At 43.1% G+C, this 26,269-nt stretch overlaps 1 protein-coding gene across 5 annotated transcripts in view; it reads right to left on the reverse strand.

Annotated features, from left to right (window-relative positions):
* The window catches only part of FAT3 (FAT atypical cadherin 3), a 639,398-nt gene that overhangs the window by 156,623 nt on the left and 456,506 nt on the right, over positions 1-26,269 (reverse strand). For 4 of the 5 annotated variants that reach the window (XM_032852827.1, XM_032852826.1, XM_032852825.1 and 1 more), the window contains one exon: positions 19,682-19,743. The exons of the other annotated variant lie outside the window; for it this stretch is intronic. In XM_032852827.1, coding sequence (XP_032708718.1) covers positions 19,682-19,743 — 62 coding nt within the window. The remainder of the gene's footprint in view (positions 1-19,681; positions 19,744-26,269) is intronic. 5 annotated transcript variants of the gene reach the window in all.

The raw sequence follows: 26,269 nt of genomic DNA on the forward strand, positions 1-26,269 counted from the left end.
TATAACCCCCAAACCTGTCTCCTTTCCCTAACTTGCTCAAGCCATTTGTGAACCAGTTTGGAAGTTTATCTTGCTCTCCCCTGAAAGTGCATTACTGGAGTAATAAACCCTTCTATACCCAATGTGTGTGCATGTGTGTGTGTGTGTGTGTGGCATCATGAGTCCACATTCAAACCACTTTGCATGGGAGGTCTATCTGGCCTCTGAGGAGTGATCACATCACTAAAACAAGCAAAGCCTCAGGATATACAAACATGGTAAGAACAGAAGCAAGGTCTCTTGGGACTAGGCTCAGAAACTGCACACCACTTCTGCAGGAGGATTTTGGTCCCAGCAGTCACCAATCCAAGTCTCCACTCTTGACAAAGAGGAACTGTGAACATCCGTGGCCATTTTTACAACCCACCATAACCATCTAGCTGAATCCCTTTTTGGCACCACTTAGTTTACCTCTTTCCTAATAATGTGAGTAAAAATCTTTTGATGAATATCATGACAGATAATTTTGTCCTGATTGAGGGACACTTACTCTGCAAGTGGTGAGAACTGGGGGCCCCAGTGGGCCAAGTTTTATTCACCTACTGTTCCTATCACATGAAGCACAGAACCTGTCAATCCTAGGTACTGAAGGAATTGTTGTAGACATGAACTAAAACCAATTTTAAGTTAAAGAACAATGTAATAGCTAAAGCACAGGAGTGAAAGGAAAAAAAGTCTGTCATAAAACATTTTGAAAAAATCTTCCATATATGTTCATACATCACCTCATATATCATTCACATTTTTTAGGCATTTTGAATACAGCAGTATCAAACTTACTTCTCTTGTTAGGTGGCTGACAGAACCATTCCAGATAATTCTGACATTCTAATAACATAATTAGCCCCCTGAACTGTAGGAGGGTGAGTCATCATGAGCCTCGCGACAGACCTGTGAGATGGGATAAGACGGCTCACCTTTAGAAGTGCAATGTGCACACCCACAATTATATGGAAGAGCTTTCCTAGGTTTCCTCGTTGGAAGGCAAATAGGGATATTTGACTGTGGATACTGCTGCTTTTCCTAGTTCTCAAAATGTACTTCTGCTTTTGCATCCATGGAGCAAAAATACTTATTGACGATTCTAGGACTGTGCTAGGTAGGAGGGACATTGAAATGTGCAGGGATTTTAGCCTTAAACAAGATGGAAACTAATAGTAGTTGATACATTGCTCTATGCAAGTCATGTTGCTATTCTCTCTACATAAGCCTTCTACATGCTCCTTACAACAAGCCAATGAGGTGGCTGTTATTAGTCCCACTCGACAGCCAAGGATACAGAAACTATTGTAGAATATGAATTTGTTCCAGATCATTCAGCAAATAGATGGCAGAATCTTGATTCAGACCCTAGTCAGCTTGAGCTTACACCTAGGCTCTTTCCAGCCTATAGCAATGGACATCTTCCAGCTAACGAAATGCACCACTGGTTTCTCTTCTCCATTACATTAGACCGTTACTACAGTTACAAAAAGGAAACTTCCCTCCCTTCCCTCAATGAATCTCTCTCTGGATTTCATCTCCAAGCCACTGGGATTCCGTTGGGATGATGGGCTCATCAGACAAAGTGGCTGTGGTGAGTGAAATGTCTACATCTCAGGGATGAACCCCAAACACACATGCAGTGAGGGAGAAAATTGAAACACTTGGACCCTAAATCAAAATCATGTGTGCTCGAAACACTGCAGTTGTGAGAGTGGTCACAATGTGCAGAGTCAAGAACTTTATGGAAATGAATAAAGCTGAAATACATGTAAATTTACAATAAAAAAGAAGGACCTTCTCTCTATTCTTTTTCAGAAAATGCTAATGAAAGTCTTCTCTTTGCACAAGGCAAAAGTAGATAGAGCTTGAGATCATATCTGATGGTGAATGAGAAGGGGCTAACCAAGCAGGTAGCAGCTGTCCTGATGGCGCATCACTTCATCTAAAGGGAAGAAACATGGATGAAGCCAACCACTCTTAATATATCTCTACGGGTCTCCTACTGAATACCAGCTTCTGACAACTGTGGGAAATAACCACCTTGGTTCCTTCCCTAAGTCTCCCATTTAGTTCCAGAGCTTTGCCCATGTTCTTATGTCTCTTTCATCTTCCTGATATCCCCACTGTGACTGGGTAGCCGTTCCCTTACACCGGAATCCGCCTTCCAGCTGGCTGGTCTGATCCTAGTCCTTCTCTTATTCCAAAGACCCCTTTTTCCAGAGCAATTGTCTTTTTTTTTTTTTTTAAGATTTTATTTATTTATTCATGAGAGACAGAGAGAAAGAGGAAGGCAGAGGGAGAAGCAGGCTCCCCACTGAGCAGGGAGCCTGGTGTGGGACTCAATCCTAGGACCCCAGGATCATAACAACCCCCAGCCGAAAGCAGATGCTAACCATCTGAGCCACCTGGACACCCAAACCAATTGTCTTTGTATACAACTTTTATCATGTCTTCACACTGCTCAGAAACCTTTCATTGCTCTGTACTTCCTCATGTTTCTGGTCAACACTGCTACACCTCCATCTCCCCTTCCACTGTTCTCCAAATCCTACTTCCCTCGACAGGTAGGCTGATCTTGTCACAGTAGGCCAAGGTGCCATAGCTATCCCTCTCTGTGTCTGCACGTGGATCATGCAGGCTCTCTGGTTTTACATTGCTTCCCCTCTGATCCAAAGCCCAGGCCAAGTCCCTTGTCTTCCGTGAAGTCCTCCCAGATAAACACAGCCCTTAACTCTTATAGGATATATATATGTTATTTCTCACAATTAGGCATGTAATTTTATTATGTATTGCCCTACGATTAATTACTGTTTCATGTGCTAGTCTGGTGTCTCCCAACTGTTTTAGGGTAACCTTGAGTGTCATTACCATGTTGTATGTGTAGTAAGTACTCACGTGTGTCTAAACATGTGCACATACCTATCTCTAGTACTTATTTATTGTATTAACCATGGCTGTTATGCAAAGCTCACACCACATATTTGCATATTCTCACAAATGATAATTTATGTAGATTTATTATCAATGTGGATATTCTTAGAGCATTTTATTGCATTTATTGATAAAGTCGATTTCTAAAAAGTAGGCATTGAGCCTCAAATGAGATAAAAGAATTTTGTCAGGAAACCCCAATAGTTTTTTCCTTTTAAAGAGTCAATAAAATAACCAAGACCAGGGTTTCTAGAACAGTTGGGAACGTCCCTTTATGGATGATCCATTCATTCATTCATTCCACTAAAGAGATCCAGAATGCCTATTAGATATTAAGTACTACGCCAGATATCAAGGATATTATTTGTATCAAAACTACCTGTGGATAGTTTTTATTAAGCCTAAAGGAAATGCAATTTCATAGAAAAAAAAATAATTGAAAACTGTCAGATAGTCCAAAGTCTAGAAATAGCTGAATGAGGCTGAGGGACAAACTTGGTTGTCCTAATAAAAAATAAACTCATGAAATAAAAATAAACTCATCAGGTCCATCTGATTTCTATTTCAACCTGTACTGTGGGCACAGCTTGGTTGAAGTTGGTCAGAGCTACTTAATTGTCATAGATATTTTTGTATTTTCTCTATTTCTCTCTCTCTTTCTTTTTTTTGGTCTGTCGGGGGGGGAACTATGATGTGGATGGCTTGGAAGGTAGAGAATGGAAAAACCAGTACACTGAGCCCCTGAATTTCAGTGTGGGAAGTAAAATTTCTCTGCTTTTTAATGAATTCTTGGACAACCCAATGGCTTTGCTCCAAAACTGTCCTGCTGGAATGGAGGATTATCTCACATGGGTCATTACACTTCCAAGCTTTAAGCCTCAGAATGAGCATTAAATTAAAATTCCCTGCACCTAGTAGGCAGAACATTGTGACACTTAAAAGATGTGAAAGCGCTAAATGAATTCTGAGCAATAATATTATCACCACCGCATATTTATTGAGTTCAAGAGGGTGCTAAGTACTGTAGGGACAGATAATATAAGCAGCCGATACCAAAAAGCAACAGCAATACTCTTATAAGAACTCTCCCATTCATCTGCTTTAGGAACAGACAGTGTAACTAGACTTGTTAGAAATATTCTCCTCTTTTCAAAAGCATCCTCAAGGTTCTCTCTGCTTTTGTTTGATTTGAAAGTGGCCGATTTTCTACAGTTACCATTTATGAATGTGGCCAAGTCTCCCAATTTCAAAATTACCATAAGAATGCTGTAGGCATTACAACTGAAGAAATTCATCCCCTTGCAACGGGAGATTACAAATGGAGTTTCCTGAGAAATCTTAAATAAATCGGTTGTAAAATATGATATACATACCACTGTGTTTTTTATTCAACGGGGGAATATGCATTTTCAAAATTAATAACATTGCTCTTTTTAACTAGTCTTCAATATTCTGGAAAAAAATGCATACATTTGCATGCCAAGAGAATTTAAATAGTTTAGTCTAAAATTGGAGAGCACGATTATTCAACGCAGAGGCATGAAGCAAATTTCCCGTTTTTAACGAATCTGGACCCAAATGGAGGAAGAGTTAAAGTACAATGTACCCAGTATGCATGTGTGAAATCCAGTATATGTGGAGATAAGCACAAAGAATAACTCCTCATATACAAAAACTAATTGAATTTCAGAATCCTGACTTTCTTTATTTGAATGCCAGCCCATCAGGCTTGTAAGAAAAAAGTTAAGCACTTTAGAGAAAATGGGTTATAAACTGTCATTGTTGAGGTTAGTGTTCTGACAACTTTGAATGTAACTATAACGTAATTTCCCAAGTTGGTAGCTAAAATAATGGAACATCTGGGTGCCATTGAAATGTATGACAATCAAGGAGAGAACAGAAAAGCAGTATGAACAATGCTCTTCCTTTGCTTATCATTCTTCGCGGTTTTGAACTCTTGCTTCAAACCTCGGTTGTGGCAGTCAAGGGCAACTCCCTTCTCAAAGCCCCACCTCTTGAGTCCTGATCCTAGAGTCCCTCTCCAGGCCTCCCTCTCACCTCCGGCAGCTGCCCTTTCCCCCTGTCTTGCAGTCTTTATCTGCTGTTGGAGCTTAAGCCCCAACACCTGTGTGAGGCAGGCAGCCTGGTCAGAGAGCTGCTGATGGGCACCTCGTACGCTGTCTGGCCTTTGGACATGGAGGCATCTCCAGATCATATTTATTTATTAAATAATTTATTAAACAAGCAGAGCCTACCACGTGCTGTCCTTCTGGGGACAAGTGAGCCTATCGTGGGCAGCATAATGAAGCTGAACTGTGTAGAGACAAATGAGCGAGGTACATTTATCTTCCCATCTGGCAGCCTCATATACGGAACTTCCCTGTACAGTTTCTAGTCTGGCCTTGGCATTTGTCAGATGCCTAATGTTACATACCACGTTGCTGGAAATAGCTAGACATGGGCCTTACGCTATAACGAAATCTCCCCCTGGATAAGAACTCGTGGTGACCGAGTTGGGATTCCTCTTCTCCTTCCTCTGTTTAACCACAACAAAGAGGACGGGCGAGAATATTTTTTCAATCTTACCCAGCCAGGACTTACCTGTGAGTCTTAAGTAAGTAACACCTCAGTGTCAGGAGGAAAACAAAAACGGTCATTAAGGACCTCGTACTCTCTGGTCTCACAACAGATGCCTATTCATTGATTATACATTTATTTATGTTTTTACCCTCAACATGGGATATTTTAGTGAAGCAGACTGTTTTTCCTGCCCTCTCTTACCAACCACCACATTTCAAGGTTGTCTGAAAATGGAGTCTGTCTGAGGACAGAGCTGACTGGTTCTTGGCATACACGCTAGAGTCTTTCCAGAGTCCCTTTTACCGAACGGCTCCAAGTTGGAACTTCTGTGCTATGGGTAAAGGCTGCCCTTTTTTCACTAGGTCTGTGTGCACATCTGATGGTAGTCTGCTTTTCAACATGGGAAGGCATATGTGCCCTCTCAAAGACATGTCAGACCTGAGCTAGTTTGTTTTGGATCCTTTCCCTCTTTTTACTCCTCACTTTGTCACCAGGGGGGAATGTAGACAGCTATGCCAAATGTCAATGTTGCCTGTGTGCCCACATTTGGCAAATGTCTGCCCAGATCTTTAATTTGGGACCTAAATAGTCTGTCATTCCGTAGACAATTTCTGAGGTACTATTTAATGCTGACGTTTCATGATTCTGTGGGATTTACTTGCACTTTTGTGAAAAGACTCTTATGATGTATCATATTCCTCTCAATGAGAAAGTGTTGGAAGGTCGACTATTAATCTGCAGTGCAAGAGAGGAAAGTAGTTCCTGTGTGTGGGTAAAGTGTTCATATGTCTGCGATTCCATATCGAGTGTTCATGATCGGGCTTCTGATGTCATATTCCTAATGACATGAGTTAATATACAGTAGACTGTTTTCAAGTGTTTCAGAGATACCTAATGTGAAGATTTTCTTACATTGTGTAATTTTTCCTTCAGTAAGTGAATGCTCTAAGGTAGAAGATCATAACTCCAACTGAAGGAAGGATTTCTGTTCGTATCTGTGTGTAGTCGGATCAGTGCATGAAATAATCTGCTAGATGACCTTACATCATGTATAGCAGTTTTTGTTTTTTTGTTTTTATTTTTCCCAGTTGATCTACAGGCAGAGGAAGGTAAGTGAATTTTCAGTGCCTGAAAGTGGGCACCAAACCAACTTTCAGAAGTATCAACGGGGGAACTAGGGGGCTGGACTGTAGCCATGCAGTCTTCCAGAAACAGTGATGGACGGTCCATTACTTGAGGTCATTAAAAGCCAACCACAGACTGCTGTTTAATGCAATCTCACGCGAGCAAAAAGGAAATTAACACTAACACATGGAATATAGAAAAATGCCCATAAATTGAGAAATGCAAAAAGGAGGTTACAAAACAATATGAAGAGTGTTATTTCAATCTTTCTGACAGATTTATATAGGATTATATGATCTTAAATATACATAAATGCAAAAAAATGTCCTGAAAGTTCATATTCCAAAATGTAAAAAGGGACCATCATGGCATGGGTAAATTATGAGTGTGAAATTCTTCTTCTGTTTTGCATATCTTTATGTCTATCTCTCTCCCACTCTCCCTCTCCTTCCCTCCCGGGTCTCTCTTTGTTTTACAGTAAATATGTATTATACATTATATGCTTCTGGTGCATCACAGTTACATGTTTCTAATTACTCTATAATTAGAAACAACTATATTTAAAAATTCTACTATAGGCTCTATTTGATTTCTAAAAGAACTGTTTTCAAACAGACCCAAATTTCCTTCCTTTCACTGAGGTACATATACGCGTGTTTTAAACCATTAGACACTGAGTTCATTCTTCCCTACATACTGATGTCCTTGTGATATGACAGGAACTTTTAAATGAGTTGCTCCCAGAAGCATCATTTTTGAAGATGGGTAAATGGTTTTGTGCATGTATCAAGGCACACATCATGGGTCTGTCACGGCCTTGCACAGAGAGATTTGTAATTCGTCATTCCAACGTGGGGCAAGCATGTCCTGGCTACTGCTGATAGAGACAGAATAACATATCCTGTTGTAAAAACGCTAAATAAAAACCCCGTCATATCCTCTAGCTGAAACCAACTGAGCGCGTCTCTAACTCGTGCATTTCGCAAGAGTATCTGCTATAGCCCTGCCTTCTGCTCAAAGGCTATAATGTGGCCCTAAATTTCACTGCAGAATTTCTGACTTCACTTTCACCTAATGAGAAGAGATCTGAGGCCTTCGGATGGTAACCATAGAAAGGTGAGGCCTCGCCAAATGTACTCTCAAGTGGCAAAGAGGCTGTCCCCACTCTGAGAAGAGAAAAATCCCATCATTTATTTGGTAAGCCAAGGGAGAGAAACGGTTGCTTTCACAGCACTCAAATTAAAAATAAGGCAAGAACAAATGAGGCCCCTCTTTATATGAAGAAAGTAAGAATGCCGGGCTTGACTGGTCAGAAGCCCCTTGCTTGGCTGGTACTCTCTACTTTAGAACGTCTTCATAAAGCTTCTTCAGAGGGCTGCTAATGAGCACTCATACATTTTAAAAAAATATCGAACTTTTAAAATTTTATTTAAAAGTAGTATCCTAGATGTAGGGGTTATCTCATTTACATAACAGCAAAGTATACATTAGCACGGAGTTTAGCCCCATGTCCAATTTCAAGATTGATCAGCATCTTTAAGAGTGTACTGTGGCATGCCAGGAATTACAACAGGGCACCTTATGAAAAATCTATGATCTTCCTTCTGAATTATATATTTATGACTTACTGAGGATGATAGATTTCACCATAGGTAAATGTGATTTAGGAACTGCTTTTAGGCTCTGAGCACTCTGGGGTTGGCCAGTGGGGCCTCTATAGGGACTGGAATTCAGTGGAGTGAAGCCCCCCTCCCCTTTCTGCGTGCTGCCTGCCAACCTCTTGCCTCCTCGTGGACTTTCTGTGAATTTCTGGGCAGTACAGTTCTTGGTAACCCGGCAAGCCTGCATTATCTGGTTTGTGGGTGACCTGTGGCCTTCATCTGAAAGTTCATCCCATTCACAGTGGTTATGATGTCCCAGGTATTGTTCTAGATTCTAGGAGTACAAAGAGCAATACTCTTCAGCTGCGGCATTCCAGCTTACAACGGACCTTCACCAAAGGGAGGGCCAGGCAGAGAAAAAACAGATGCAGACTCTCTGGGGAGCTCATCCTGAGCCTGCTACCAGTGTTGAGGATGGTCTGAAGGGGTGGGGGGCAGAGCTTGAGCCACTGAGGGCAATGAATTTTGAATTACACTATCTTTCCTGTGTGTTTTCTTATTATTCTTATTATTCTTATTAAATATTTTATTTATTTTTTTGACAGAGAGAGACACAATGAGAGAGGGAATACAAACAGGGGGAGTGGGAGAGGGAGAAGCAGGCTTCCCGCTGAGCAGGGATCCCAGGACCCTGGGATCATGACCTGAGCCGAAGGCAGCTGCTTAACAACTAAGCTATCTGGGTGCCCCAATTGAAAGATTTATTTATTTGAGAAAAAGCAAGAGAGAGAGAGTAAGAGCACACACAAGCAGGGGAAGCAGCAGAGGGACAGGGAGAAGCAGACTCTCTGCCCAGCAGGGAGCCTGATTCAGGATTCCATTCCAGGACCCTAGGATCATGACCAGAGTGGAAGACAGACACCTAACCGACTGAACCACCCAGGTGCCCAACTGTGTGTTTTCTTGATGTCTCATGAGCAGTCTACTATTTCCTAAAATTGAGGTGTAGACATCTGAATAAACAGAAAAAAAAAATCCCAATTTTTGTTTAAATATTAAATGTACTTACTCTGTTAGCAGCTAACCCCCATTTAAAGCCTTAAAATGGTTATAATTCTGGGGAAACCTTGGGAGTTAGTGACAACACTGGGAGGGCCTAGAGATAGCTAACTGGAGAAATTAGCTATCTGTCCCAAGCTAGTCTCAGGGATAATCACTTTACTGAGTCCTTGGGTTCGTGGGAACGCTATAGCTGTCCCATATGATCTTGGATGCCTTAGTTTCCTCTCTGATTCTGACTCAGAAAGCCAGTGAGACTGCAGAGGAGGCTCAATGACGTTCTTCACAGCTGGGCCAGGCCCATGGCTGACTCCTCATTCAGCCTTTCTTAGGAGACTGAGCCGTTCCAACTTACTTGGTCACAATCCTTTTAAATGGATATTGGCAAACGGAAGTTGAGAAATCTCTGAAGTTTTGGGCTCTTCAGAAAAGGAAGGAAGGATTAATACTCTCTTGAGGGCGTATCACGTACCAGGAGCTACCCTTTATAGCTGTCATCTCATAAAGAACCATACGTGTATTCAACGACTACGAGTAAAATTCAAAATACATTGCATAATACAATGTACTGTGTGTTCTGAATTTTTCCACTAGAAAAGACCACTTCAGAAATACCAAGGAAAAATCTTAAGCTGCTCGTCACAATAGCTAACATACATTAAACTCTTAACAGGGGGAACAGACATGCAACATGCCTAGATAAGGCTGGACAGAGAAAGCTGGTACAGCTGGTGAGTGGCGAGGTCTGTCTCCAAAGCCCCTCCAAAGTTTTAACTGTCTCTGTCTACATTTGCAGTACAAAAGACATTGTTTCATGAGACATGTTTTATTTCTAAGTCAGATTGAAGAACTGTAAATATACATACAGTGCTACCTCCCCAAAGACGAAATAACCAAATTTACAACAGGTTTTCTCAATTTCAAAGGAATTGATGGTATTTGCCCTCACATAACAACCCGTTTTCCTTGGTTGTGACATCCAGGACTGCCCCCACTGACCTTCCTCACAGTAATCGGCATCCCGCTGCCAATACCTCTCAGCCTTTCCCTTACTACGGTCTTGCCCGCAAAGAGATGAGGTTGGTAGCCCCCAACCTGTTCCTCCCCACCCCCAAGCAAGTCACTCGGAAGGTCTTGCAATAACAGCTCACTTGAACAAAGCTGTCTGCAGCCAGTAGGAAGCAAGCCAGAGTCGGTTTTCCTTTTTATTAATAGAGGCACTTGAGTTGGAATCTCATGTTCTGAACCTGCTGTCATTATATTTTTATTTTCCCCAAGACAGACTTAACGTGTTCAACTGGGTCATACACATCCGGTGTTAGGCAAAAGCTTGTATGATTTCTGAAGGGTCCAAGTGAAATCAGACTGGACAGATCATTCTGTGGCTCAGAGAGTGGGCTGCACAAAATAAACTAGGAAAGCCACACCAGGGAGCACAAGAGAAAAGGAGCTGCGGAAGCCCAGAGCAGAGGGTCAATTTATCATCACTGTGCTAGGGGGAGAAGTCAGCCTGGGCTTCTGGGACGTGAGATTCACGTTGGGGAATCCTCAGGATTGTGCAGAGAGCCATGCAAGGAATCGGCCCTCTTCTCTGAGAAGGGATCAGCCCCCGATGTGATCCCAGACCCGCTGGGAGAGAGGTTCTCTCCCATCCCTCCTGTCTCCCCCAGGACCCCATTAGCGCTTGCCCAGGAAGGAAGCCGCCACAGAGCATGGCTTTCAAAAGGATTCACAACTGAAAACAAAAGCAGAAAGCTTCAGCTCCTCGCAGCTTGTGTGCCCAGCTCAACAGGCTGTGACCCGCCTGGAGAGCTTTCTGCCCGCCAGCACCACTAGCCATCAGCCTGCAGAAGCCGGCTCATTTCCATTTCCAGGCAGGGCCTCTGGAAGGAGGGACCTTTCTAGGTCCAAGGGAACAGGTTTCATTTACTGTTGCTCGACTAATTAGTGTTCGGATTTAAGGAGAAGGAAAACAAACGCCATCTTTCACAAACCGATAAATTAGAGGTGGCTATTTATAGAATCAAGGACTCATTCCAGACAACTCTCCCAGTGTCTAGAAGTGACTGCAGATTATGCACAGGGAGGCTAACCAGGGACACAGACAAGCGAAGCTAAGACATACAAAACTGCCAGGGACAGACAGAGCAGGCAGGACACCCTCGAGACTCTATGTCATCCAAGGGGCCAAAAGAACTCTTCCCTTCCTCGGTTTGGATGGAGACAGGGTGGGAAGGGGGTCCTCAGCTAAGATCCTAACCAAGTACTCACATGCCATCATTTCCAACCTCAACAGGGGCTTTTCAGACACGGCCCTGGGCTCATTTCTTGTATTTTGAGGGGCTCCAAAGGGCACATTGTGAAAAAAATGTGGGACAAAGAGATGATGAAAAATAAACTGCATTTTACAATATATGTACATTTCTCTACCGTGAGAGGATTACAAATTATGAGGCAGTAAGAAACAAAATCTTCCCCTCCTATCAAATGTTGAAAAATAGGAGTTCATTGGCTCATTACAGTATTAAAAAAAATGCAGGTGTCAATGTCAGTGTAGGGAGATGTGACATATAAATCTGATTTGGGAATTTTTTTGTTTTATTTTGTTTTGGAAAAAACAAGGCTTCCTATGAAACTGGGCCCAACTACTTCCACATTTGCCACTGGCCGAGCCTCTTCGGAAGGGGCAGGTGAGACCTACCATCTCTCCCCTCTGCACCCTCATCCACACCCATGATGTTCCTCTGAATTACCAGCCCAGGATTCTCTTGCAATTTCCATTTTGAGCAAACTATCTCTGAGAATTAATATTTGCTTGGAAAAACGTGTGTGTGTTTGATTCAATACTTACTGCTTGGTCCATTGGGAAAATAAAGTGGTGCGTATATATATATATATGTAGATATTCGCAATTCACAGTGCTGGGAAGATCTCACAAGAGATCGTTCTTGGGAGCTCACACCAACCTGGACTCTTCTACAGGATTGGGAATCACAACCCTTATTCCTACCTCATACATCCATGTTCCCACACACAAGTACACACGCACACACACCACCTCTACCATCACCACCACCATCACCATCACCCCAGGACCACCACCACCATCGCGATCACCACCACCAACGCCATTATGGTCACCACAACCACCACCACCATTACCACTAATACCCCTTATTTAATGGTAGCTGTAGTGCAAAGGCCACCCCTGGTTGGCCTGCTTAAGCCCTCTTGCGGCACTATTTGAAATACAACAATGACATTGATTTAAAAAAATCTAAAATGAAGGGTTTGTTCCTGAGCCAAGCTGCAGGATTTCTGGGAAAGATGGGCTGGAAACCCTCACTGCAGACAGTGGAGGAAGCAGGCCCTCAGAAAAGTAACCACTTGAGGGGAGAGAAGCGGTTAGAAACCAGTGCATGCCATGAGGAAGCCTTCAGTGAGGACTTTTAACGTGGGGATACTTCTCGCTCATAGTTATGGAGTGTGGAACACGGAAATGACCAGATTTATGTGGAGGTTTTTTCCTTGTTGTACAATATTTGTAGTTGCCCCTGCCCTCAGTAAATAAAGTTGGATGCGTTTCTATAGCCTTGTGAGGGGGTGGTATGAGGAGAAAGGGGCAGGGGTGGGCCCATGTAGGAAGTTGGCCTGCTGCAGTAGTGAGCTCAGGCGGCCATGACAAATGACAACAGGCTGGATGGAGTACACAATGATGTATTTTCTCACAATCCTGGAATCTAGAAGTCTGGGGTCAAGGTGTTGACAGGATTGGTTTCTTATGAGGCCTCTCTCACTAGCTCATAGATGGCTGTCTTCTCTCTGCGTCTTCACATGATTTTCCCTCTGAATGGGTCCTTATCCAAATTTCTTTTTCTTATTAGGACACCGGTCCTACTGGATAAGGGGCTATCCTCATGGCCTCATTTTAACGAATTACCTCTTTAAAGACTCCAAACACAGTCACCTTCTGGGCTCCTGGGATTTAGGACTTCAACCTATGACTTTCAACAAAGGCAATTCAGCCTTAATGCCTGGTCTATTCTTCTCCTATTGTGGCCACAGCATCCTCTCAGGGGGACTTGGTCCTGGAGCTTGGGGTGGTAGCCAGCAGGGCGAACCCCTGCCCAGAGCTGGGGAGGCAGTAGAGGGCAGAATAGTGGGCACAGAGGAGCAGCTGAGGGAGTGGCAAATGGAAAACCAAAGAGTCTAAGAGAAAACCTCCTCTTATCAGACACATATATGCTGATGCTTAAGGATGGGCTGACCTGACATCTCAGTAAATGTTCTGTGAACCAAGAGTGGGAAAAGATGATTCCATTGGCCACATTTCAATGGGCTGATGGGTGTGTAGGGCCATACTGTTCTATGAGGAGAAGAAGACATATCCTGGACACAACTATGAAGGAACTGTGGGACCTTGGCTCTCTCTCGTCTAAGTCTTAGCTTCTACCTCTGTATAGTGCAGGAGCAGCGTCTGGAGGATATGAATGAAAAATAGCCCCTTGATAACAAGACAGCAGCTAACTACAGTAACTCATGAATAAACAGCAGGTTAGACTCTAATGACCTCATTGTGAAAGGCAAAGAAAAATACGTTCAGTGGGCAAAACATACTCGCTCCAGTAACAGAAGCTTGGTGTCTTGCCCAATGCCAGGCCTAGAATCAGCACATAATAAAGCTTTTAAGACAGGAAGGAAAAACAATGAATTTTCATTAATTCTGTCAAAGTCAGCATAACACAGGAAGAAGGAGAAGTGAGGACCAACTCTATCCGAGGCCAACGTCTGCCACAAGTGCTTTTTTTGCGCAGGGATAGACCATCTTTTTTCAAGGCCTGCTGGTACTTTCCTCAAAGTTTCTTGAAGGTAGCAGAAAGAAGAACCTAATGAGAGAAACTTCCATTGCTCTTATAGTTAAATCATCAAACTTTGGACTGCTTAATGAGTAGAAATAGGTCTGCAATTTTTCACCACCAGAAATTACCATCATTTCAAGAGTAGAGGCTTACCAAAGGAAGAAACCACTAAGGCTGTACACGCACCGAAGAAATCAATTTGCATCCTAAGGCAAGAGGAACTGTTACAAAAACTTACCCAAGAACAGTGTTTTTTTTTTCCCTCAGAAAATAAGACTATAAAAAGGGATGAGAATTTCAAATGGGAAGAAAAAATAGTCGTATGAGATATACCTTACAGAGGACAATGGATGATATGCTAAAGGGACAGACAGTAAATAATTTACATTCTTAGAGCTCTAGTGTATCTTTCTGTAATGTGTTTTGTTATTTATATCAACTGTACTCTAAAATCTCACCACGTTCTCTGGGCTACTTCAAGTAATCCACACACACACACACACACACACACACACACACCATAATTTCCCATCCCCTGTCTTTATGCTGGTTACTCAGCCTTGTCATCTTTTTTTTGATTTGCAAATAAAATCACGCTCTCTGTTCTCTCTGGAAGACTTTTATCAGAACCATCCAGCCCTGAACAGAGAAGCATTTCAAGATCAAAAGGGAGGCAAATAATACTCTTTCAGACGCAAGATAAAGATTCACACATAATTAAGCCGGAACTATAGGATTATTTAAGTGGCTATATCTTTTAAGAATAATTGAACTGCAATAAGCTATTCAAAATACTGGGGCCAGGACTGAAAAAGAAAGGGAATTGACAAGGTGTTTGTTGAGGACAAGGGGAGAAGGGAGTGGATGGGGAAGAGGGAGGGACAGGTAATGGTTTAGCAGTGTCTGTGTATGCCGGGCCCTATGTGTGGTTCATCAATGAGGTAGGGATCATTGAACCCCACTTTAAAGATAAGGAAATGGGGGATCAAAGTTAAGTTGGCAAGGTGGATGGAAAGAGGCAGTTATTCCATTATTTCTGTCTCCAAGCCCATGCACTTCATGGTGTCCTAAACTGCCGTCCATCACCTCCTTGAGGGTAGAACAAGGGCCTGTTAGAGTAGTCACTCATTCACAGGACATGTCTTGAGTGCCCCCTATGGAACAAGTGCTAGAACAGACACTCTGAAGACAGAAGTAAGACAGAGAACTGACAACAGCGGCCACCCTTCAGGGAACCCTCGTTGTCTGACAGTCAGCGTTCTCAACACTTTTCACCTGTCATCCCATAACTCTTCACACCGAGTCTGTGTTAGGGATTCTTATCCCCACCTTGCAGGTGCAGGGAAGGGGTCAGTGATCCCTGCAATGATTCCTGTTTCACAGCTGTCTTCTCTGATAGTGAGGGGGGCTAACGTTCTAACTGCGAAGCTAAAACATTGATTCGTTATTTCATTTATGCATTCGTTATCAACGTCCTGCATCTATTTCCCTGAATTAGCCTTCTACCTCTGCTACAAACATAAAAGGCCGCTGAGGAATGTATATGACTTTGAGTAAATGAACTAAAAAAATGCCCTATTTTTGCATTTTATAGTAGGGACAGAAGACCACTCCAATGTTTACATCTAAGACTTCAAATTTGGCAAGAGTGAACACTTAGAATTCACCAAAGGAGATTATGTTGAACCTGTGAATCTTTCTACAGCTCTTTGCTGCTCTTCTTTAGCAAATCCCTCGGATTCTGATAGTGACCACAGTCGTCTTATCATCCGACATGGAAGGCGAACGCTTACAGACTCAAAAACTCTTACGGCCCATACGTGGTCAAGCTAAATATCTTAATTCAGTGTACAGGCAGAGTACCAGCAGTATACAATTGAAGCGCCTTCTATCATGGGGATAGCAAACTAGAAACAAATCATGAATACCCTTCTGGTTACGCATTCAGAAGTATCCTCACCAGGTCAGCCTCTGAACGGGTCCTTTCAAGAAGAGTCAATTTTGTTTCATTGGTAAGGAGAGACATGAAATAGAGCCAGAAGGTTAATATGAGTTTAAGAGGAGCATAGGGTTATCTTGGCAATTAAAGGCTCTCCAGGAGGTTAATTACCCACACCCAGCACTTAAAACTCAACACAATGTATCAGTAGTTACAAAAAAATCTGTGGATAGCATAGAACTCTATTCTGCACTCTGAATGATATTATTTTAACTCAGTGTTTGGAGGACTGAGTTAAAGCAACACCCTTTCCATGATCCATCCAGAAAAAAAGAAACGAATGTTACTGAAACCATCACAGCAAAGTTATATACAGGAAAAAAGTAGCCTGACAAAGAACTATACAATTTAGAAAGTAAGAGCAAGAGAGGGTGCATGCGAGAGAGAAAAGGGGAGATGGAGGGACCGAGGGAGAAAGAAGAAGGCTGGGATTAGCTGAAAACCTCAGCCACCGAGGTCACTAAAAGAAAGAGCAGAAATGATAGGGGCCCTGGAAGACAGGCAGAACGATGGTGGGTGCTTGGGGCTAGTCGGATTGGTTCGGCTGACCCCTAGTGTTTCAGATCTCCACACTGAGAATTCAGAAAAGCCAGCATGCTGCTGGTTAGCCAGAATCATGACAGGGTTTGTATCAGCAGACCCTTCCCTTTGACCGACTGCCTTCACCCTGGTTGAAATCAATTTCTAGGCCCAAGAGGGAACCATTCTGTCCAAGGTGCCACATCAGCAAACTGAAACCTAGGTAACTTTGGTGCCCCTGTAAATGCTCGGGTTGACCAGAACCAAAGGGTATCCAGTCAGTCAATCTCTGAACACCAAGCCAAAGCTGAGCTTTGTGGCCCCAGGCTGGCTGTGTGGCCCCAGCCAGGGAGATATTTTTAAATTGTTCTCTTCTTCGTTCTTTACTCTTCACTCTGTGAACACTTCCTGCCTCCCACCCCATTTTCAGCTACTGAGTGGAGACACCTGCTTCGCAAAGTGTCGACGTTTGTTTTTAGAACCTTAACTGCCTCCTCTAGTTATTTTTTTTAAAAGCCTTCATCCAAACCCATCATCATGACTCATGCGGATCCCTCTAGAAGCTCCCTAGGGTCTCCCCCACTACCAGTGCCCTGTCCCGGCCCGTTTCAGCTCAGCTGAGTAGCTTACACTGGGGCAAGCATATCATGTCACCCAGGCTTGCTGGCTTTCCACTGCACTCAGGAAAAAAAAAAGCATCATCCTTACAACAGCCCTGTTTGCCTTCTGCAACTTCATTTCCTACCCCCTGTACCTAGTTCCACCCTTAAACCCTTAAATCAGACTGGCCTGGGTGATCACACTGGCCTTGAACAGAATCTTGGCTTTATGTCCCAAATGTCACCTACTCAAAGAGGCCCTCCTCACCAGTCTATTGGATGTTGTCTCTATCCCCACTTTCAGACACTATCATGGAGACTTCTCTGAGTGGCCTCGGAGAGCTTGTCTCTGAACTTATAGCCTTAACTTGTTTATTATGTGCCCTCCTGCACCTTCCTGTTTACTTTGTATCCCCAGCATGCAGGGCAGACCCTGGGACCCAGGCCAAGTCCAGGGGCTGCTGTCTGAGGCTCCTGTTTGCACATCAGCTGTCTTGGAGCTACTCTCTCTCCTGGAGCGTGCAGATGAAGTCGGATGTTTGGAAGGCTGAGGTATCATGACACTATATGCTAATAATAAAACTGCAACAGGTACAGCAACTCTTTACTTAGTGCCAGATCCCAGACGGGGTGTTAGACACGTTTTCCCCCCAACAATTCTAGGGAGATGGATAGTGGCTATACGGCACAACTTCCCTAGGCAGATTAATATCTGGTACTGGGAAATGATATGCCAGATACATTGGTGTTACCCTCAAGATGGAAGTATTTGGACAGTATTTATGTAAGTCTGTAAAGGATGCAAAACAGTTAAGGATTCTTCTGGGAAGTAAATTCAAGTGCCTGGAAAACACTCTTCCCTAGAGTCACACTCTGCACCAACCTCCCCCCTCCGGAAGACACCACCCTTTCCAGGCACAAGGCAGTAAGCAATCTCGGGCAGATTCCCCAGCTAATGAGACACCCTCCTTTTCCCCTGTGGGCAGGTAATGGGTTCAACTATATGAGCACGCCACCTCCCCAGGAGTCCTGGCCTCTGTTGCTAAGAAAAGGAGCACATAAATATAATATAAGGTGTTATTATTCTGGCAAATGTACTCTAATTCTGGACCAGACACGAACTGCAGCCCAGTGGTATGATTTAAAAATAAAAAGAATTATAATAATTATTTTTTGGCAGCCTGGAGTCTTTCATCTTTATGAGATGATAGCAATGTTTTAAAAGGATTATCACAGTGCTGCATGGTAATAATAATAATCCTTTATTATGTATAATGCTTTAAGAGTTTTAAAAGAACTTTGATATAAAATATAAGGGTTGGTTCTAATAGCAATCCTTTGAGGTATATGGAGTGGTAATTATTTGCCACATTTCACAGTAGGGGAAACTGAGGTCCAGGGCAATTAAACAGCTTTTAGCCATGCAAGCCAATCTTGGCCGGGTAGCTCCTGGATCCTTAGGCACCACTTCCCGGTTTAGGGTTTGTTAAAGAAATCATTGCTGGTGAACTGATTTAAAGGAAAACACCAGGAGAGATTTGAAGAGAGAGTGTGTGTGTGTGTGTGTGTGTGTAGGACCTGAGGAGTCCAGTAAGCGATTCTTAGGGACTAACAGACCATTTTAGAAGCGCAGATGTGTGATAAAACCTTAATAAAGCCCTAACTTTCAACCATTGTCATCTGTTCCATATCAGACTGTCACACTGAAATCCCAGTGCCATACATACTACCCAGACTCCAAGCTTCCCAATAAAGATACTCTATATGTATAGAAAGAATGTTCCATGAAGCTCTTTCATGTCTATTTTCTCATTTTTTGCCTTATGGTGTTTTTTTTTCTTTCCCTCCAGAAATAACACTTACAGTTTATATTGCTGCTGTTTCTGTCTTAATGAATTATAGGAGTACATTTTATGGTTTCAGAAACAGTTGTCTTGGGCAGTGAATCAACTAGCAGGCTTCTCTTCCTCAACCCTCTCCCCAGAAAAGAAATGAGAAGCAAAAGCAACTCGCGTCTTCACAAATGATGTACTTTGCTCTGATCACAGCCCTTTGGCTCTTTCTCCCTTCACATCCCAGGCCCTGGAGGCTTCCAGGGCTCTGCTTCTGAACCTTCTTTTCTGATGATTGACAGAAGAGCTATGCACCTGCTTGTTTTCAGAGGAAGGCAAAGGCTGCTCGCTCTGCCACCCCCGCTTGGCACATAGGAGTGTGTTCGGAGGAAGGTACCAGAAATCTCCACCTTCAGAACAAAGCAGCCCAAGAAAGACATCTTCATTTAGGAATCCGTAGTTCAAATATATTACAGTTCTAGTTTACGTTGAAGGTTAAAGAAGTTTAGTGAAAGTCAGTTTTAATGAATGCTAGTTCCCTCTATGCACTTACCTCCAGAAAATGTTCTGCCTGCTGTTCTCGATCCAATTTCCTTGAAGTTGTTGTAATCAGACCTGCGTAGAAATGAGAATATTTGACTTTTAAATATCTGGGGCAAGTAGCTTACTGAGCATGGGAAGCAAATCCAGTTAAAGGAAAAGCAAAACTGATGGGGAACAGTAACTCTTCCATCCCCAGTGCCCATCAGGATGGTCTCTGAATTTTTCTTACAACGAAATAAAATTTATAAAGGAAACCTGAAAAATTTGTTCTGGTTCTGCTTACCTCCATTAGGTACTGTAATCACTCTGGGGATGTAGAAACTCACTGAAGAACCATTGTTTTCCTGATAATGAGGAATTTCAATGATTCATTTCCATATGACTGAAATTCTACAGTAAGAACCTCATTAAAGATTTCAGAGTTCTTGAACACTAATAGGTTGTTGATGCTGATCAGAATCAGGCTATGAAGCAGAACTTTCTTATTTAACTTTTTAATGCTGATATAATTTTTTGTTACCCTTGACAAGGAAGGTAACTTCGGTAATAGCTACTTGTACACATAATTATTTCAAATTTAATAACTTATATACCAAAGACCTCACACTGTAATTTTATCATTTTGTTTTATGTGTTGAAATCTTTACACAAAATCAGTTCCACATGGGAAATATCTCTGCATCTTTCCTTCGAATGGTGTTTCCCGTAAATGAATCACCCCTTTGAGTATAAAGACAAAGAAAAGGCAATGAGAAGCCACGACCTTCAAGGCTGCCCAGTTTATTGCACCAATTTGTCTTTTGCAGGTTTTATTATTATTATTGTCAAATGGCAATTAGGAGGTCAAATTTACATTCCATTTCTTGATGCTACACCGTCCCTGAAGAAGACACTATGGATTGGGTTGAACTTGTGACCTGGGCTGATGGACAGAAAAGAGCAGGGGAAATCACATGTCAAGCTTGCTGCCCACACGAGTGAGGTACAGGAAGTATGGAAAAGGCATTTTACCAAGATCTGCTGAGGAGCTCAAGACCTCCAGCTTTTGTTTTACATGTACTTGGTAGGTGGGAGCACGTGGATTTTAGAGAAAGCCAAGAAGAGGCCCCAAGAGGTGAAATGGGCATCAAAATAAAATCCCACTGAGGGTAGCATATCGCTTTACAAAATGGCCCCACTCCCCTTCGCTCTCATCTGTCCACACACCCCATGGGAGGGAAGGCTGTGTTCCCACTCCACAAATGATCTGCCTTTCTGTGAATTCTTTCTGGAACATGCCCCACCCCCCACTGCTTCCCTATGGATGGTTTACATTTAGCTCAGATGTTAGAGAGGTGACCTGTCTTCCAGGGTTAGGTGTCCATCTGGTGTGTCCCAACACAACCGGTACACTCCTTCCTCCATCACGGCTCTTTGCTCTGTGCTAGAATCCGTTGTTCACATGTGTGTATTTCCCCACTAGACAAGTTGACAGAGTTCCTTCATGGGAAGGCTCTGCCTTTTTATTTTGAAGCCCTGCTGTCCCCCTAGCCTCTGGCCTGTAACAAAGAATAGGAACTTCATCAATGCTCCGTTGACAAAAGCTGCTAGAGAGGAGATTATTTATTTTCTAATCTCCAGTTTTGCTGCAGACTTAGAATGTGTTTCTTCAGGAAGGTACTGTTTTGTGTGCTGGGAGAGTGTTTGCAGGTGGAACCGGGGGTGCTGGCTTCTCATATTCATTTGAAACCACATTCGGAGTGTCTCCATGGGAATGGCGCACTGCTAGGCACTCTTGGGATACAAAGATGAGCTACTGTCTGAGATTTTGGAGAGAAGACTGGTATCAAGACTTTGAAGTGGGAGAATCAGTAACTTCTCTTCCCTCGCTGCTCATCAGAACCCCTCCGGGGAAACTCAAAAACTCAGATTCTGTGCCCTAGTCCACCTCTCATTTACTGTGTCCAAGTCTCGTGGGACGATGCCTGAACAGGTTCTCTAATTCTGAAAGGCGGCTCTGTGCCATTCCACTCTCCTTTGTTGAACTCAGCATGACTTTTTATTGACATTAATTTTTCTGCCCAGCCACATCCAAGAATGAAATGCATCGAGCTGCTTTAGCATCTGGCTCAGTGTGTCCGGGGGTAGGGGGCGGGGAGGGTTGGGGATGAATGTAGGGGAGACAGAGATGCTGTGAGTGCCCCAGTGGCTGAGGTGATAAAGGAAGAATAAAGGGGGGCACAGCTCTCTGGTTCAGATTGACTGAGGGTCAGTGTGGTCACACCAAGGGGCGTCTCACACAGAAATCTGACTCTTTCATTTCCAGGCTGTTCTATCCGACAGGGTCACATGTCACAAAGGCACTGTCCAAGTGAGAAGTAACTGTCTTCTCGGAAAGGGAAGGGAGGCTTTCGTGAACCTCAGCACCTCCTCAGGGGGCATCCCCTGTGAGAAGTCACAATGGGAATGAGGAACACTTATTAGAGGGAGGCTATACATGGATGAAAGGGCCATCAGCCTTCACTCTGCTGGTTGCCTGCTGCTCTTACAGGCACAAAAGACCAAGAGCCCTTTGCCCTCTGTTCTCCCTGCGGACACTTGTGTCACGTCCTCACTGGGTCAGGAAGCCATGGACCCCGTGACATGCTGTGCACAGGGAAGAGGTCAGGCTTCCTCTCCTGATTCGTGTTAGGGTGATTTCTTCCTCCTTCCATCTTTCCTTCCTCCCTTCCTCCCTTTCTAAGGAAAGCCACTTATTTGCATAATGCTTATGTAGGACTGAGGGAGCAGTGCGACACCCCTGTCATCTCCATCCCGGGATGTGTTTTTCACATACTTAACAGCCATCCGAGAAAGAGACAGCCTTCCTGAAAAGTCTGAAACACACGCAACAGGGAACCTGCAGCATGACAAAGCCAAGCCGATTCTGTTCCTGGAAGAAAGGCAGGAAAGCCTCTGTAGGTTTTAGTTCCCTGTGTTTCCATTATTGTTATTTTCACAGATAGATGGTAAAAGGCAGGTTAAAAAAAAAAAAATCTAAGTCAAAAGTGAAAATCGGTGGGAAATCAGATGAGGTAGGGTGGTGGACAGGAAATGCTATTTGTGGGGACAAGGTTTCTTCTGGGGTGATGAAAATGCTCTAAAATTACAGACTGTGGTGATGGTTGCACGGTTCCACACGCATCCTGAAAACCACTGAATTGTATACTTTAAATGCGTGAATGTCATTGCATGTACATTACATGTCGGTAAAGCTGTTTAAAAATCAGGAAGAGATCACAAACTGCCTTTTAGATTTTTAACAAGCCCCTCATGTTTGGAGAAGACAGACATTTAAAAATAAATGAATGAACAGACAGAGACATTACTTTAGGAATCAGGCATGAAGAGGGAGGGGTTGGGATGAATGGTGTAATCGGGTGTGTCCACAGGGAGTCAGGGACATAAAAATAATGAACGGAACGTTTTGGGGTTAAAGCTACAACTGGTAGTTATTTGTGCTAGGAAATAATCCTTGTTATGAAGATGGGACCAGCTACACTAAGAAGAGGCAAGAGCTCTCTTCTCTTAAAGAGACACACTTAGATGAGCTCTGGCCCTTAGCAGCACTGGTTTTCAGTCAGAAAGGAATGCAGTGAGCCATCCTCACAGTCCAGAGGAATTTGTCAAAATAGCCAATGCTGTGTCTTCATTTTTAACAACTCTGTGGTCGCTGAATGTAGCTGGGCCTTAGAAAAGAGGAGAGAATAAAACAGAGCACTCTCCCTCTTCAGCTTTTCTGATGCAGCACGGTGGACAGCAATCCCATTGTGTAATCTTGGCAGGAGAGAGGCGTGGACATCACGCATGTAACTGAAGACCCATTGGGCACAGTAAATTGGGGACTGACATGATGAAATTGAATTTCAAAGATAAATCATAGGCGAGCTTTTGAATGTGGTTCGGAGATATAAACAAACACATCATTTGATATAATTACATATGCAAACCTCCAATTTAGGAGGGGAATTGTGCCAGTACTAAGTGAATGATACTCACTAAAGGCGGGGGGGAGCATATGGCTGAAACCATGCAATTACTTTAAAAATGACTAGCTTTGGTTTTTTGTTGTGGAGACGGGGGACTCTCACAATCTCTCTGAGAAACAGCCTGAGCACGAATTTGTCACTCCTGTTCAAAAGAGAACATAGAGTGTCCTAAGTAGTTATGGTCAGAGAAGCCATACTTGTGGGAAGACATCTTTTCCCGGCTTTTTCTCCCTGTGGGTGTCCTGGGTCGCAGCTGTGTAATCTAAGTGTCGTGACATTCACATTTTGTTTAAGTGCTTCTTGAAGCAATGTGGGTCTTAGCTGCTTCAGCATAATTTTCCAGGACTGTTGGAAACTGCGTTTAGTATCAAAAAAACACAACTAGAATTATCAGCCCTGTGAGCTACAATTAGTACTAAGTCCGTCCTTCTTATCTCCATTTCCTCTGCTCTCTACTTCTCCTCGCCCACCCCCAGATATCTGGAAAACCCCTCACCATCCTTCCAAATAATTCACACATTGCCTCTCCACGAAGCCTTCTCTGATTTTCCCTCTAGCGTTTTTCGGGTAACCCATCTGTCGTCAGGATCCCCTTCTAGACCACAGTTCCAAGAAGGCAGAGATTTGGGGGAGTTTACCTGCTGATCTCGGGAACCTAGGGGAGAGCCCGTCACAGTTGTTCAACATACAAATACTATTATCGCTGCACCCACTATGTGGCTCTGTTTGTTAGTGAACTATTCCTAATATGATACAAGTTAAAGGGTAAAAAAGAGATCTTAGTCATCTCATGTTCTTGGTACTTAACATAGAAGCTAGCACCTTGTAAGCAGAACTTGTTTGAAAGAAACTTCCAGAATGCTCAAAGCTGTTTTATACAGAGTGGCCATAATGGTCCCAAACCACGGGAGTTGAAGTGACCTGAACGCTCTATTTCATCCTTTGAGTAATATCAAGGTCTTTCCAATTTCTGGAATTCTCTCTCATGCTGAACGTTGAAGGTGTTTAGAACAACTCCTGACAGCCTGTTCTTTTTGTTGTTATTGTTGATGACAGCTTTTTAATCTTTAATGTTACATATAAGGGCTTTGTGGCTATTTCCATTGTCTTCCATATCCTGGTTTCTATCAAATTTATGCAGAAATGTGGACAAATGATCTCCTCATAGTATCCCACATTTGCTGAGTACTATGCGCCAGCCACTGTACCAAAGAGCTCACATACATGCTGTCATTGAATCTCACAGTGATGAGAGACAAGAACTATTCTTACTCCATTTATAGGAGGAAATTGACTTAAATAAGTTGTCCAAGGTCACCAATGATTAAGCCATCATTCGTACGAGGGACACTAATTCTGAAGCCTCTTCACTATCTCCCTAACAGATGAGTACGTGCAGTGGTGGCAAAGCCCCTGCCTGGGAGCCAGAAGACCTGGGTCCTGGTCTCAGCCCTGCCAGTTATTGGGTGGAGAGTCTAGGCAATGACATGGTTTCTCTAGGCCCCTGTTACCTTACCTGGGAATGCACTAAGTCTCTTTTCAGTGTAAGGAGTCTAAAATAACACAAAAACATTAAAAGGAGATCATTCTTTGATCTCTTACTGACCCTGCTTTCTTCTTGGTGGACCCGAGCCCAGCTGAGCAGGACGTGGGTAAGTCACGTCCTGGCAGGAACAAGAGGGGCTGCATTATGGTTTTTATTTACCCACAAAATCTTTATGTATCTTGAATATTATCCCCTTATTGGATATATCATTTACAAATATCTTCTCTCATTCAGTAGATTGCCTTTCTGTTTTGTTGATGATTTTCATTTGTTGCACAAAATCAACACTTAAGGATACACTTGTCTCTCAAAAGGAGGAAAATGAAAACATCAGTTAACTATAAGTGTGTTTTTTTAAGTGGAAAAAAAACCCCTTATTCTCATGTTTATTGTCTCTTCCATAATATCCCAACTTCTAGAACTTCCATTTCCACCTTTCTGTTCAGCCCATCAGGGAACCGTGAAATGTCGCCTGCGTATTTACACATGGATATAAGGCTGTGAACTGAATTTGGAGAATGAAATAGACACACGATAAGTGCAAATTTCCATGCAAATGCAAATTCAAATGCAAAGATTTTTATAGGAAAAATTAAAGTTGGAGTGAAGAGACCTATTAAATTTTTTTTTAAATTTTATTTATTTATTTGACAGAGAGAGATCACAAGTAGGCTGAGAGGCAGGCAGAGAGAGGGGGGGAAGCAGGCTCCCTGCTGAGCAGAGAGCCTGATATGGGGCTCAATCCCAGGACCCTGAGATCATGACCTGAGCCAAAGGCAGAGGCTTTAACTCACTGCGCCATACAGGTGCCCCTAAGTTTGTTTTAAAGACACAATCAGATAATATGTTCTTAGACTAAAGAATGTTTCTTTTCTTTTTTAAGATTTTATTTACTTGACAGAGAGAGACACAGTGAGAGAAGGAACACAAGCAGGGGGAGTGCGAGAGGGAGAAGCAGGCTTCCTGCTGAGCAGGGAGCCTGATGCGGGGCTTGATCTCTGATAGAGGACACTGGGATCATGACCTAAGCCAAAGGCAGATGCTT

This window comes from Lontra canadensis, unplaced genomic scaffold (assembly GCF_010015895.1).
Source record: "Lontra canadensis isolate GAN:19392208 unplaced genomic scaffold, GSC_riverotter_1.0 scaffold7, whole genome shotgun sequence".
NCBI lineage: Eukaryota > Metazoa > Chordata > Mammalia > Carnivora > Mustelidae > Lontra > Lontra canadensis.